This window comes from Cololabis saira, chromosome 17 (assembly GCF_033807715.1).
Source record: "Cololabis saira isolate AMF1-May2022 chromosome 17, fColSai1.1, whole genome shotgun sequence".
Lineage (NCBI taxonomy): Eukaryota > Metazoa > Chordata > Actinopteri > Beloniformes > Belonidae > Cololabis > Cololabis saira.
The window spans coordinates 21,324,976-21,338,125 of record NC_084603.1 but is presented as its reverse complement, the minus strand read 5'-3'; the positions used below and the strand labels follow the sequence as shown (position 1 = coordinate 21,338,125).

General features: G+C 41.5%; 1 protein-coding gene across 4 annotated transcripts in view; it reads right to left on the bottom strand.

The window, feature by feature from the left end:
- Window positions 1–1,704: 1,704 nt before the first annotated feature.
- Window positions 1,705–13,150, bottom strand: part of dlg5a (discs, large homolog 5a (Drosophila)) — a 49,263-nt gene continuing 37,817 nt past the window's right edge. For 3 of the 4 annotated variants that reach the window (XM_061745999.1, XM_061746000.1, XM_061746001.1), the window contains exons 22-34: window positions 12,369–12,446; window positions 11,237–11,399; window positions 10,669–10,802; window positions 8,188–8,352; window positions 7,904–8,087; window positions 6,955–7,103; window positions 6,112–6,282; window positions 5,440–5,630; window positions 5,197–5,340; window positions 4,949–5,076; window positions 4,614–4,723; window positions 3,968–4,077; window positions 1,705–3,857 (exon numbers count right to left, since the gene is read on the bottom strand). In XM_061745999.1, coding sequence (XP_061601983.1) covers window positions 3,754–3,857; window positions 3,968–4,077; window positions 4,614–4,723; window positions 4,949–5,076; window positions 5,197–5,340; window positions 5,440–5,630; window positions 6,112–6,282; window positions 6,955–7,103; window positions 7,904–8,087; window positions 8,188–8,352; window positions 10,669–10,802; window positions 11,237–11,399; window positions 12,369–12,446 — 1,831 coding nt within the window. In that variant the 3' untranslated portion in view covers window positions 1,705–3,753. The remainder of the gene's footprint in view (window positions 3,858–3,967; window positions 4,078–4,613; window positions 4,724–4,948; window positions 5,077–5,196; window positions 5,341–5,439; window positions 5,631–6,111; window positions 6,283–6,954; window positions 7,104–7,903; window positions 8,088–8,187; window positions 8,353–10,668; window positions 10,803–11,236; window positions 11,400–12,368; window positions 12,447–13,150) is intronic. The other variant, XM_061746002.1, reaches the window with a different exon arrangement.

Sequence of the window (13,150 nt, the reverse complement as noted above, 5' to 3'; positions counted from 1 at the left end):
CAAACACTTGTGGGTGTTTTGGAGGCACTGGGAGCTTTCTTGCCACAGTGAACTTGATAGGCAGCTGGAGGCTGCTCATTTGGTGTGACATCATTGGTTAGAGGACCATGTGACTTTGAATGAGGCGCTCAGAGGAAATAATCCCAGGCCTCAATCAACCCATAAATTCTAGCATAGTTACAAGCCATCCAGTAGCACAAAAAAAACTCAGTGAGGCTAACCCTGATTTGTTCTTTTCCATAACTTTGTCCCTGACCCATTTGAAGGAACTCTCCAAATGGGTCAGGGACTTCATGGTTCCACTCATTCAGTATTTTGATTAGCGGTGTCCCACAGACTGAGGCATTTCAGAATCTGTGTTTAGAAACTGAGCTCATGTGACTCTGATTGCACACAGGTGAACTTTTAACTGTTTATGTAACTTCTGTAGGTTATTGGTGGCCCGATAATCGATCCAGGAAGCTACACAGAAGAATGTTTTGCTTTAGTGAACTAAAAATGATGTCTGTAATAAAATTTAAAAAAAAATCCAATGTTAAGAACCACTGGATTGTTTTTAAAAACAATCACATTTTATATGTTTTCTGATTTGAGGATTCTAGATGGCTACGTGAAATATAAAAAGTCTGATTTTACTACCAAATGCTCTGCAGCCAGTTATAATAGAAGGGACAGGTACCAATGATCCAAACATACATACAACTTCTATTCATCCATTTTCTATACCCAATTAATCCTATGAAGGGTCACAGATTTTACAGGTTTACCAGAGCCTATCCCAGCTCATTACAGGTAAGGGGCAGGGGTTCACCCTGGACAGGTCACCAGTCTATCACAGGGCCATGTTTATAGACAACCACACACACACCTACAGGCAATTTGGAGTCATCAATCCCCCACAGCGACTGCGGGAGGAAGCTGGAGTACCTGGAGGGAACCCACGCAAGCACTGGGGTAACATGTAAAACACCACGCAGAAAGGCTCCCACTTGGCCCAGGGGTTGAACTGGGAACCTTCTTGCTGTGAAGCAACAGTGCTATAGGCCACTGTACTGCCTATAACCTATACTGTATATTTTCCCCATTTTCTTTTCCTGACTGCTAGATAAATGTAAGGCCTGGTTTTCATGGCTAGATTTGACTCAAATTTCTCAATAAGACTATCTTGTATCAAGTTATTTAATGCCCATTTTCTGAAATACGGTTCATAACACAGTAAAGAGACAACTTTTTAATAAAGAAGATTATTTGGCATTACAGAGTCTGTACAAAACTGAGGATATCTACTCCAGTATGATTTATGGCTGCTGAAGAGCAGACAGAACCAGAGTGTCCTCAACTCCCTCTTTCGTTCTGAACCAAGGCCACATCTTTATCTCCGAGATCCAGGCAGAAATTTTCACACGCACTTATCTGATCTCAGTAATTGACGGTATTTCATCATTGACTGCTGCCTTCACTGAAATGGATTGACTTTTATCCTTCCTTTATGTTTGAAGGACACCATCACATTTCAGTAAAACTGAGCACGGGCTATCACCTCTTGTTTCAGACTCCTATGCAACTGAAATTAGATGAATAAGAAACAGAGGCATGTTGAAGATCATAAAATATTCTCAGGCACTACTTGGGTAGTCTAAGACACAGATGAGACCAACAAAGGTGTCATGGGTAGAGAAAATGGCAACATTTCAATGATGCATTATTTTATTCAAGCGTTTGACGGGAAAAAGTGCAGAGTCATTGTTGTGATACAGAAAAATGAGTTTTATTCTCATGTTAATGTCTCAACATACAAATCACATTCTTTTTAATGAAAGAAAGGTTTAATCAGTACCTGGCATCTAGACTCTTAAAGACCCTTTCTCCTAAATATACAACCATTTCATGTTGTATCCAGCTCTAATGTAGGTTTACGCTAACTATTCAGAAAAATAGCAACATTACAGCTTGCTTCTGCTTATACTTTTAGCCAAATAGTCAAACTTGTGGACAAATTTTCATTTGAAAAACTGTGCAAGAATAGATCCCTTTTTAATAATCAAAATAAGAAGCAATCCTCTTTTTTTCTAATTAAAGGATAAAAGGCCATCAATGAAATGTAAGGAACTGACGTGATACATAAAAACATGAATTAGTTACAGTAGAAATAATAGTACCTATTCATAGTCTACTGGAAACCTAGGAACAGTTACATGTTTAAGGTTCACAGATAAACAAGTGCAAAACAGAAATAAAAGGATAAAGTTGCCTAAGTGGATTTTGGCACAATAAGATACAGGATATGGTTTTGAGGAAGGGCAGAATATTTGTTCATACTTTTTTTTTGCCTCCTGAAAAATAATATTTAAAAAACATACATTTAAATAACAATGAAAAGTTACGAACATTTAAACGGATCAGAGAACAACTCTTGGAGGAATTATCCTGCAAACTTTGCGTGTCTTATGAGTACATCGATAAGTGACTGACAACCAATCACGGAAAAAAGTCAAATAAAACATAAAAAACATGCCAACACCCTCTAAGACATGACTTGACCGCCAGACGCTCCTAGGTGTTTGACCTAGTGAAAATACATCTAATATATATAGTCATTTATGTATTTATATATGTATATATATGTATATATATAAATTTGCTTTTTTCCCCGGATGTATCTGCATACTGTGTGTGGTAGACTATTTTTGCTAAATACATGTTGAACAGATACATTGATAGTTACACAGTGGTCTGTCTAGCCCTGGAGTGCATTCTGAGAAGTTAACCTGTGGGGCTGCCACTTTTGCCTGATCTCCAAACCTCACCAACGTCACTCACTCCAGACTGTACGGGTCTCAGATCCGCTCCCAGTTCATCTCGTCCACGGTGGGTGAAACGATGCGCTGAAGAAAAACGTTAAAACAAGTTCCCGGCGCAAATGACCAAGGGCTGGTTTCAGATCAGGCTTCTTCTCCAAAGGCACTTCTTAAAAAGGCCCATAAACCGTCCACACACCCAGCTACTACAGAAACACAATGCACAGAGCAAACATCAGTGACTGCTGGCAGGTGGCTTTAGTAAGACCACGGCTACATACTCAGAGAGGTTTGATGCTTTTGCACTTTTGTGATGACACACCACAAGGAATTTGATGTCTGATCCTGGCATTCCACTTCCACAGCACTGTACTCGCGCTGACAAAACGTCCACTCGGCTGAAATCGTCATTACAATTGTGAACGAGTCTCAAACTTATGTCTTCATTCTTGCATACTTTTAGTGTACTCATACACACAACAACAACGAAATAAAAAAATATACAATTAGTTGTCAGTCATCATTAAGTGGGTGCATAACTGTAAAGGAACCACAAATGCCATTTGGCACACAGGGGTCAGAGGTTGCTGAACTTCATTAGAGTTGAGGTTTGTGTACATCAAAAGGGGGGAGGGACACGCATTCCAGGAAATATTGAACACCAATATTTGGACTGTAAACGGATGCTTACAATGCAGCATTACAAATACACCACCAGAAATCCATAGGGAAGACTGATCGAACATTGATATCCAGTGCTACTAACCTGCTCCGGAGTACGTCAGAAATAAAGGAGTCCTTGATTATAAATCATAACAAAGACAAAATAAAAAAATATCAATTTATGCAACTAGCTCACTGTAGTGTACCTACTGGTATAGCGTGTAAGGATTAATTAGTGTTTAGGGAATGGAGAGAAAGAGGTGCAGTTTGCTGTAGTGGCAGCCGGTCTCCTTTAGGGGCAGCCAAGTGGAGTCCACAGGACTTTACTTTGTTCTTGATCAACTATAGTGATGATCTGAGTGCAAATATAAGGGAGGGTGCCACCTTGGACAATACCTGAAAAGGAAAAAAGAGAGAGGTGTTGAAGGCTGGGGGATTAGCCGTCAGAGCTCACAGAAGGCACTTTTTGTTGCAGAATCAGTTCAATAAAATAATAACTGCGGCACCTGTGAAAAATTTGCTGTACTCTTGCTCTATCTTCTGTGCACTCTCAAATTGCTCCTTGGAATGTTTTTGAGATACTTTGTCCCGCAGAAAAAGTGGATCCTTCTGTTCCCTGTGAACCACACATACAAGTTAATTCAGATGGATGCACTGATTATTAAACAGGAATGGCCACATACTGGATCTTTCCCACATTTTGAATAAAACATTTTTTTAAAACATTCAAAAATCAATGATTAGCAACAAAGTCAATATTAATGCTTGAAAATATCTGCAAATACAGAGGAAAGAATGGACGCTTTGCTGCACTAACAAATGTATATACAAGGACTAAAAAGGCAGGCATGTTTCCCCAGCTGTTTAGGATTGTGTGTGTGCATGTGTGCGTGTGTGTCTTTTTGTGTGTGTGTGTGTGTGTGTGTGTGTGTGTGTGTGTGTGTGTGTGTGTGTGTGTGTGTGTGTGTGTGTGGTTAGAGCGCAGTGCCTTAACAGAAAAAGGTTTTAGGTGGAATGGAGTGTGGAGGCTTATCCTGCTCCAATCAGTCCATCATCCACACACACAAACACAGTGAACACGGATGACTCATTACCAGGACATGCCCAGCATCACTTTCCCCTAATTTGACCCATGAAACAGTTGCTACTTACTTGATCTGCTTGGCATTTTTGTAGCGGATAAAGACTACAATAGGATAAATGTGAACGCTGTGGAGCCTTTCAATGGCGTGCGGGGCAATGTCAAGCAGACAGTGACAGCCCTGTATCAGACAAAAAGAAAATAACCTCAGAAACAATTCAATATTTCAATTAGCATTTGATGATATGAACAGGAATCTTCCTCTGTATTCACCGGCATCTAAAACCGAAGGGCTGCAATAGTGTGAGCTAATCTTATCTCAAGAAAATCAAAGACAGATGGAAGCCGCTTTTATCCTACCTGATAAAAATCGGATGAGAAAGAAAAGACAATGAAGAGCCTCTACCTTATCTGTGATTTCCTTTATAGAAGCAACAGTGGTCACATCAAAATGTCCACTCCTGCGCTTGTAGTCGATAAAGAGGCAATCTTTGACGCCACGCTCAATGGCTTGCTGGGATGCCTTCATCACCTCTGTAGAGGTGGAGGAAAAAGTGCAGGAGAAAAACAACTGTGTATCATACAAAGTATGGCTGTTTCAAAGTTTTTTGAAGATTTGAAGCACTGACAAGCAAGTGTAGGAGCTATACTCACCTAGTACACATCTGCAGAACTTCCCAGGAGATTCTTTCATCAACATCTCCTTGACGGGATCAGTGAGTGGCCCAAGTATGAGTACCGGTCTAGGGGAGGTGCACTCGACCTTCTGGACTCGCTGGTATGCCAGGCTCACACAGTCTGGTAAAAGACAAGACAAAAGAAACTAAATAAATAAATCACATCACCACGGTTATGTCATTTTGAAGCGTCCTACTAAAGCTAAACCATCATTCTCACCATCGAGGAAGGGGATGGAATCGGTGCTGATGGTGTCCAGAGCCACCATCTCTTTGCTGTCTTTGGAACTGCTGCGTTTGTGTTTTTGTTTCCTCCTGAAAAAGGATCTCCGGGCTGCTGCGGAGAGCGTCTTACTGGAATCTTCCTTCATTTCAGTCACACTGTGTCTGCGGTAAAACTCTTGGTCCATCCTACATCACACACGGGGGATGTTATACAAATGTTATGACTTTTACCAAAACTTTTTAGTAAACTTTGAAAAGACCATGCATGGTAAAAGCTTTAAAATATAATATTTTTGACAACCTTTGAAGCATACAGATGCAAAAGAGACTTTCTGTTGCATTTGATTTAGAGAAAAGGTTCACGTTTGGCTTCTGTTCTTGTGCGTAACAATAATGTTTTTTTTTGTTTTTTGTTTTTAATTACTTGTAACCCTTACAACATTTTGGTTAAAACCAAAAACCGATAACTTTCATATCAATTCTGAGTAACTGGTACTGAAAATAAGAACCACGAGAGCTTAAACTATCGTTTACAGAGGACATGGGTTACGTCACACAAGATTCCAGCATTGCGGCAGTAAGACACGTATTGTTGTCACAGCTGTTGCCAACTGTCCACTGGCTCAAACATGCATGGGTGTACGTGTGCACGTCATTCTCCACCCACATGTATTTGCTGGGGATCTGTCCTCTCTGGATCTGCTGTGCGTTTTCATCTAGCTGCCAGGCCATCCACGTCCCAAAGCTACCCTTTGGCAAAGACTCGTCCACGTACAAGATGTCATCCTTCTTAAAACTGAGGTCCCCCTCAGCCTCCCCGACTCTGTCGTAAAGTGCTCTGGTTGGAGGGAGAGACAAAGACGGATGGGGAGTTATGAGGAGCACGGCAAGACGGCGCAAAATGTGAGGAGAATAGTGTTTTGGCATCAACAAGACTAAAGAGGGCTTAAAAAAAAATTAAATAGTACAGGAGCGATGTGAAAGTAAAGACCCTGACCCTTTCAGTCGGCCGGAGCTGCCTATATAAGACAGCCAAACAAGCTGAGTGTATTTACTGAGAGTGGCATCACAAGGCTGTTTGCCTATATAGAAACTGACTGCAGCAGCTGCAGCAACAACACAGACCGACGTGCTCCCAATACAAAAAAAAGAAAAGTGGACTATTTTAGAACTTAATTTTCCAATCATATGCACTGTAGTCTTAATGACCTGGAAAACCTCTGAGAACAAAAATGGATTAGATAACCTAAATTTGTGCTGTGACGAGCATCGCTGCAGTCCCACAGCTGATCTGGGACATAATTGGTTAGATGACAAAGAGTCCAGCTGGTCCAAGGGACTCTTATCTGATGAATCTATTTCTAGTAGAGTGGTGAGAAGAAGCTGCTACAAGAAAAATAAAATAAAATAAAATAAAATAGGTACTTCTGCAGTGCTTCGTTTGCTAAAATTCAGAGAATGATCTTTGTGTAGGTGACACAGATACATTTATTCATAGACATGCAGATACCTAATATAAAAACCATCTCCTGGAACATCTTTGACCGTGCTGAAGTCCTCGGGCCGATGCTGCACCTTTAACGTGACTGTCTCTGCAGGCTTCAGCATCTCAACATACACCTCCTCTGCAGTCTTATTCTTCATGTTCACCGAGTTATACTGAAAAAAAAAGAAAGGGAAATAAATGACAGCTAAACAAGGGAAATGTGAACTTCAAATCATGATTAAAAAGAAAAGATCAGATTGAGGAAGAGAGAAATGTGATGAATGGTTACGTTCCACTGATATAAAAGCCACATTTCTTCCAAGCTTTCAGCAGTATTAAAAATTGATTTGTGCCGTGTACCAGGAAAGAAAAGAAACGATGAGACTGAAGGCCAGACTGATGTCGTGCAGTCGGATGACGGAGCTGAATGGTGATTCAGACGGCCGACTCTTTGTGGAAGCGAGTTTAAATAAAAACATGCCAGTAAATGTCTAGCGCAAGTTTGTGGCTTCTAGATAGATTATCAGTGTGTAGTCGGGGTGATCACAGGCTACGAGAGCAATAGTAATAGTAGTAACAGTAGGCACACTGTTGCCAACGTGAGAAATTTCCTATGTGTGTTACACAAATGGCAAATAAACGCAATCTGAATCTGAATAATATATATATATAAAAAAAAAAGAACGTGTAAGAAAACACCAGCACCCTGTGGCAGTGCTGGAGTTTGGCGTAACCGCAGTATACAGGGCTCTTTACAAATGAGACAATGCAAACATCAAATCAGGGTCCAACTTTAAGAACACTTTAAAAGGTGCCCTTAGATTTACATACATTTATAATTTGCAAATTAAAAATAAAATGTGCATCTGACATGTTTGTAGAGTGTTAAATTCTTCAAATATATATAATGAAATTAGAGGATATCAAAGTGCATCTAGGAGGTTGAGCAGTAGCAGCTCGGGTATATCCTTACCTCCAAGATGAGATCCCCAGCAAGAAGGCCATCAGGCCCTCTGGCAGGACTGTCCTCATCCACGCTCTCTATGTAGACGCCCCGCAGATTACCCCCACACAGCGTGACCCCCACCTCCACGCCAGGCCTGCGTATCGTCACCAGCCGGGGCTCACCCACTTTCCTGTTGCCGTCCGATTGTATTCTGGAGCAAACAATACCTCTTAGTGGTCGTGGCGAGAAAATGAGCAGTCTTCTTACATTAATTCATTTATTTATTTAGAATCAAACCTGGGCATTTTTACCTGATGAAATTGTTAGGACTAGTGGTGGGGGTGGTCTGCTTGGAGGAGGGGGTGAGCGTACCCTCGTCTTGTTCACTGAGCGTATCGATGGTGGAGTGATTGTCAGGAGTGGCGTTACCGCTGCCCTGGGGGGTCGACTGAGTGCTGACCGGCTCCAGACGGGAACTGCAAGAATTAAACAAATACAATTCTTTACTCATAAATTAGAATTCTAAATTTGTCTAATTTGTCTTAATTTGTCTAAATAAACAAGCTTTTGTATACTCTAAGCATGTTGAACAGCTAAACCACATTCAATTCAATTTTATTTATATAGCGTCTTTTACAACAGAAGTTGTCTCTAGGCGCTTTCCAGAGACCCAGAACATGACATACAGAATTTTTCATAACTTCAACTTGAGCGTAATTCAATTCAATCCAATGATACATTATACATCCCTGAAGGGAAATTATCTAAACTATATTGAATAAAATGCTCTTGTCTCTTCTGTTCTTTCTGACCAGAGTCACATGAACCAGCCTCTCACAACCACTCAGCTTCTGCTAACAGATTCGTTAAGAAGAAGGGGAAAAACAACATTTCTGAGCTGGTTGGATGCACTGCCGTGTAAGAGATTTCTACTGGTAACTCTGGTTGTCTTTAAGGTCTGTTACAATGATTTACCATGCCAAAAAAAAAATGCCTCTCTACAGGAGCCCAAAGCCTAAGTATTGCTTAGAATAAACCTCCTAAATTTACACAGGTTTAAGAGGATACATTGAGTATGTAGTGAAGGACCAAAACAGAACAAGGAGGAAGTTTACTTCTTTTGATCGTCACAGGAAATTTGGATACAAGAACATATCTCAGCCTTAAAAGCCTCTTTACCCCTCTTCCAGACAATGTGTACAAAGACTGCAGACAGAGTGGCGAGAGCACAGGAGGATTTTCAACGTGTTAACAGATCGTTTAATCTTTGCTGTTGCTGTGAAGGAGCGTCTGAGTGTGTTGTCTGCCAGTGTTTCATGTGAAGTCATCAGCTAAGTCTTTGTCCGGCTACCAGAGCAACACCACAACACAGTCATGGAGATTTCAACCATGCCCCTCTTTCTGCAAAACTTAACAGCTTTGTACAAGTTTTCCCTACTGATTTCTGCTTATTAGGGCCCGAGCACTTACAGTGCGAAGGCCCTATTGTATCTGTAGGAATTCTTTATTAGTCTTCTTTATTTTCCTTCTGACGAAAGGAGGGCCTTTTTTCCCCCCTAAACCTGCTCCAAAAAGTCACCAAGTTTTGCACGCAAGCCAGGCCTGGCGAAAACTTTGATATTTAATGGGCCCCCCTAGAAAACTTTGTGCCTCAAGCCCCACAATACGGTTTGACGTACATGCACAAAAATCGGTACACACCTGTATCATGTCGCAACTTAAAGAAAAGTCTCTAGGCGACATGGCCGAAAGGAAGGAAGTCGGCCATTTTCAATTAATCGTGTAATTTTGGCGCAATTTATGCCATTCCTTCGGCAGTTAATACGGCCCGAACCGTAACGTGCACCCAGGTGTGTTATACATCAAAATGTGCGTCTCCATCCTCCGACACCACGCATTACTTTTCTCTTTCAAAAGCGTTACCGTGGCGACGCTAGACACCAAATAGCGCGCCCCCCCCTTCATCTGATTGGTCCATATTTGATAGTTCACCAAAAGTCACCAAACTTTGCACACAAGCCAGGCGTGGTGAAAAATGTAATATTTCATGGTTTGCATTAATGGGCGTGGCCTAATGGCTCAACAGCGCCCCCTAGAAAACTTTTCTCTGCCATAACTTTTGATCGGGTTGTGATAGACATGTGGGTGGAGTCATCAGACTCGGATTTGAGTCCTTGACCTTCATTGGTGCAAATTAGCCCCACCCCTTCTTCTGATTGGTCGATATTTCATAGTCCCTATTTTCTGCCATAACTTTTGAATGGTTTGACATAGAAAGTCGTGGGTGGTGTCATTTCTGATACGCTTATGGGGGGCGGTGGCCATGAGTGCGAGGGCCCGTTCATCGCTGCTTGCAGCTTTAATTGTATTTATTATTTCCAATGCAAGATGCTTTGGGGGAATTAATAAAGCATTATTCAATTAATTATTTCATGCAAAAACATATTTATTCAAAAGCATCAAAACCCCACACTGTGTCAGACTCCAACACGTACGAGAATGTTTAAAAGATAAATGGCTTTAGAGTTAATTGCATCCTTACACCAAACCCTTAGGCAAGCAACAGCTGTTCCAGAGATTATTTTGTTTACACTCAGCTTGAAAAAGAATCAAGTCAATGAAGCATCTTCTGACTCAGAAAAAAGATTTGGGGAAAAATATTAATATAAAACAACGAGGACTTGGTCTGAATAATTCACTGGAATCGATCTGGGAATCAGCAAAGCCAAACGCCTAGGATTTCAAAGTAAAAAACCCACGCTGGTAAACAATTCTTCACATAACATTGTTACCTGGAGCGAGAGTGGTTGCCCAGCTGGTACATGTGTGGGTTGTACTGGGCCATGATGGTGATGGTGTCACACTGCTGGCCGATGATGAGACGAGCTTGCTGCTCCGTAGCGTTTCGCAGGTTGATACCGTTATACTGATAAAGGAGAAGCTGTTATTAGTAGAGTTAAAGGATAGATTTTACTAAAAGAACTGGAAAACTGAAACACAGCACGAGTCCAATCTATCATGGGAGCTTTTAAATTGTTAAACATATTTTGTGGACAGTGGAATTAGAGTTCAAAGGGGAATAATTTCACACCAGTTTAAGAAGAATTCAGGAAGGGCTCAGAAACAGCATTTATTTCCTTACAACATCTGCAGCCCCTTAAACAATACTCTCCTATAATAAAGGCTTGTTGGCATTCATATATTTCACAAATGCATTCCCAACTATTTTCTTCTTCTACTAGTCAAAATGTTTATTAGTTGTTGTCTTGGTGCAACTTTGTAAAAGATTCTCAGCCACGCACGCACAATTTTTTGGTGCTTCAATCCATTATCTGGGGATGTTCAGTGGGTTTTTCATACCTCCAGTAACTGGTCTCCATACTCCAGCCCTGCCTGGTGGGCGATGCTACCTCCGGTAACTTTGGAGACGAAGATTCCTCCGTTCTCCCCACTCACAATGGAGATGCCCAGAGGCTCTGCACCTTTGTGTACAACGACATTGCGTGGTTCCTCCAAGTACGGTCTGATGGGGCGGAAAAAAATGAATCGGTATGAATGAGCAACATCACAACAAACAACTAAAAGAACACCACGCAGGAAGTAGAGACAATAAAAGGTGAAATGACACCGTAACTGCTGGACTACAGCTCTGGGGAGTAAACTACTGCCCAGGCAACCCCCACAATTATGAGAAATATCTGGCTTAAGCCGACATCGTGTTTGAGGAATGTTTAACTATTCTATCCCCCCCAAGTCTATAATGGCTCATGTCTCACGAGTGCCAATTTAGCTGGTCTTCAGAAAAAAACAGGACGGATTTAGAGTACACAGACACTGAACAGTGAAACAAGGTGAAATCCCGTTGCATGAGAGAGATTTAGATGAACTGTGCGTCTTCATAACAAAGTGACTTTGGACGTGTCTTTCAATTTCATGAAGGCTGATAAAAGGAAATGGATTGCAGCCAGACTGGGATAAATACAGAGGGGTTTTACAAACAATACCGTGACCCAGAACCTTGATGTTGAATAATTATTACATTACGTAATATACATACTGCAGAGTAATGGGCGATTTGGCTTAAGGCGAAAATGCACACGTGCATACTGTGCATGTTGTTGCCTTGGACCATGGAGGGTACATGCACTATCTGAGATTCAAGTGGGTTTTCCGACATGGAGGGAGACATGTACAGGCACAAAAATGGTGATTCCTTGAAGTTCAAGTGTATCTAATTAAGATTTGCGCGTTTCCTAAGGCACATGAAGTGTTGCATGCAGATAGCTACAAATCTATAATTAAACTACAGTCTTGAAGGCGGTTTTTGAAAAAAGAAATTGCATTCCAAAAAGTGCTCATGAACTGCACATCAATATTATGCTTCTCCATATGATTTACATTTTTTACTGCAGTAAAACATGAAGTGAAAAACTTAAATTTGGGGAAAGGTGAAGGGGTCATTCCGTAGTTTGCAGCACTGTGAAGAACAAACCTGAGGCTCCTGAGAGAGGAGAACCTCGGCCTTGCAGCCAGAGGAATCCTTAGAAAAGAGCGATTACGGTAAAGAGATCTGGAAGTGAAGGTTGCAAAGTGGTGGGAGGAAGATAAAGAGAAGGATGGGGTACAGGTATACAGACAAACAGTGTAAAAGCCTGAGATGTTTCATCAGTACAACATGGAACAGAAATGTTGGAGGAAGGAAAGAAAAAAAAGATTCAACCACCTGACAAATTATTGTTATTTGGCAAGATAGACATATAGATTCACCGGCCACTTTATCAGATACACCTGTCCAACTGCTCGTTAATACACATTTCTAATCAGCCAATCACATGGCAGCAACTCAATGCATTCGGGCATGTAGACATGGTCAAGACGACCTGCTGCAGTTCAAACCAGCATCAGAATGGGGAAGAAAGGTGGTTTAAGTGACTTTGAACGTGGCATGGTTGTTGGTGCCAGACGGTCTGAGAATTTCAGAAACTGCTGATCTAGTGGCATCTCTGGACGCACAGCACGTCAAACCTTGAGGCGGATGTGTTACAGCAGCAGAAGACCACACCGGGTGCCTCTCCTGTCAGCTATGAACAGGAAACTGAGGCTACAACTCGCACAGGCTCACCAAAATTGGACAACAGAAGATGGAAAAACGTTGCCTGGTCTGACGAGTCTCGATTTCTGCTGCAACATTCGGATGGTGGGGTCAGAATTTGGCGTCAACAACATGAAAGCATGGATCCATCCTGCCTCGTATCAACGATTCAGGTTGCTGGT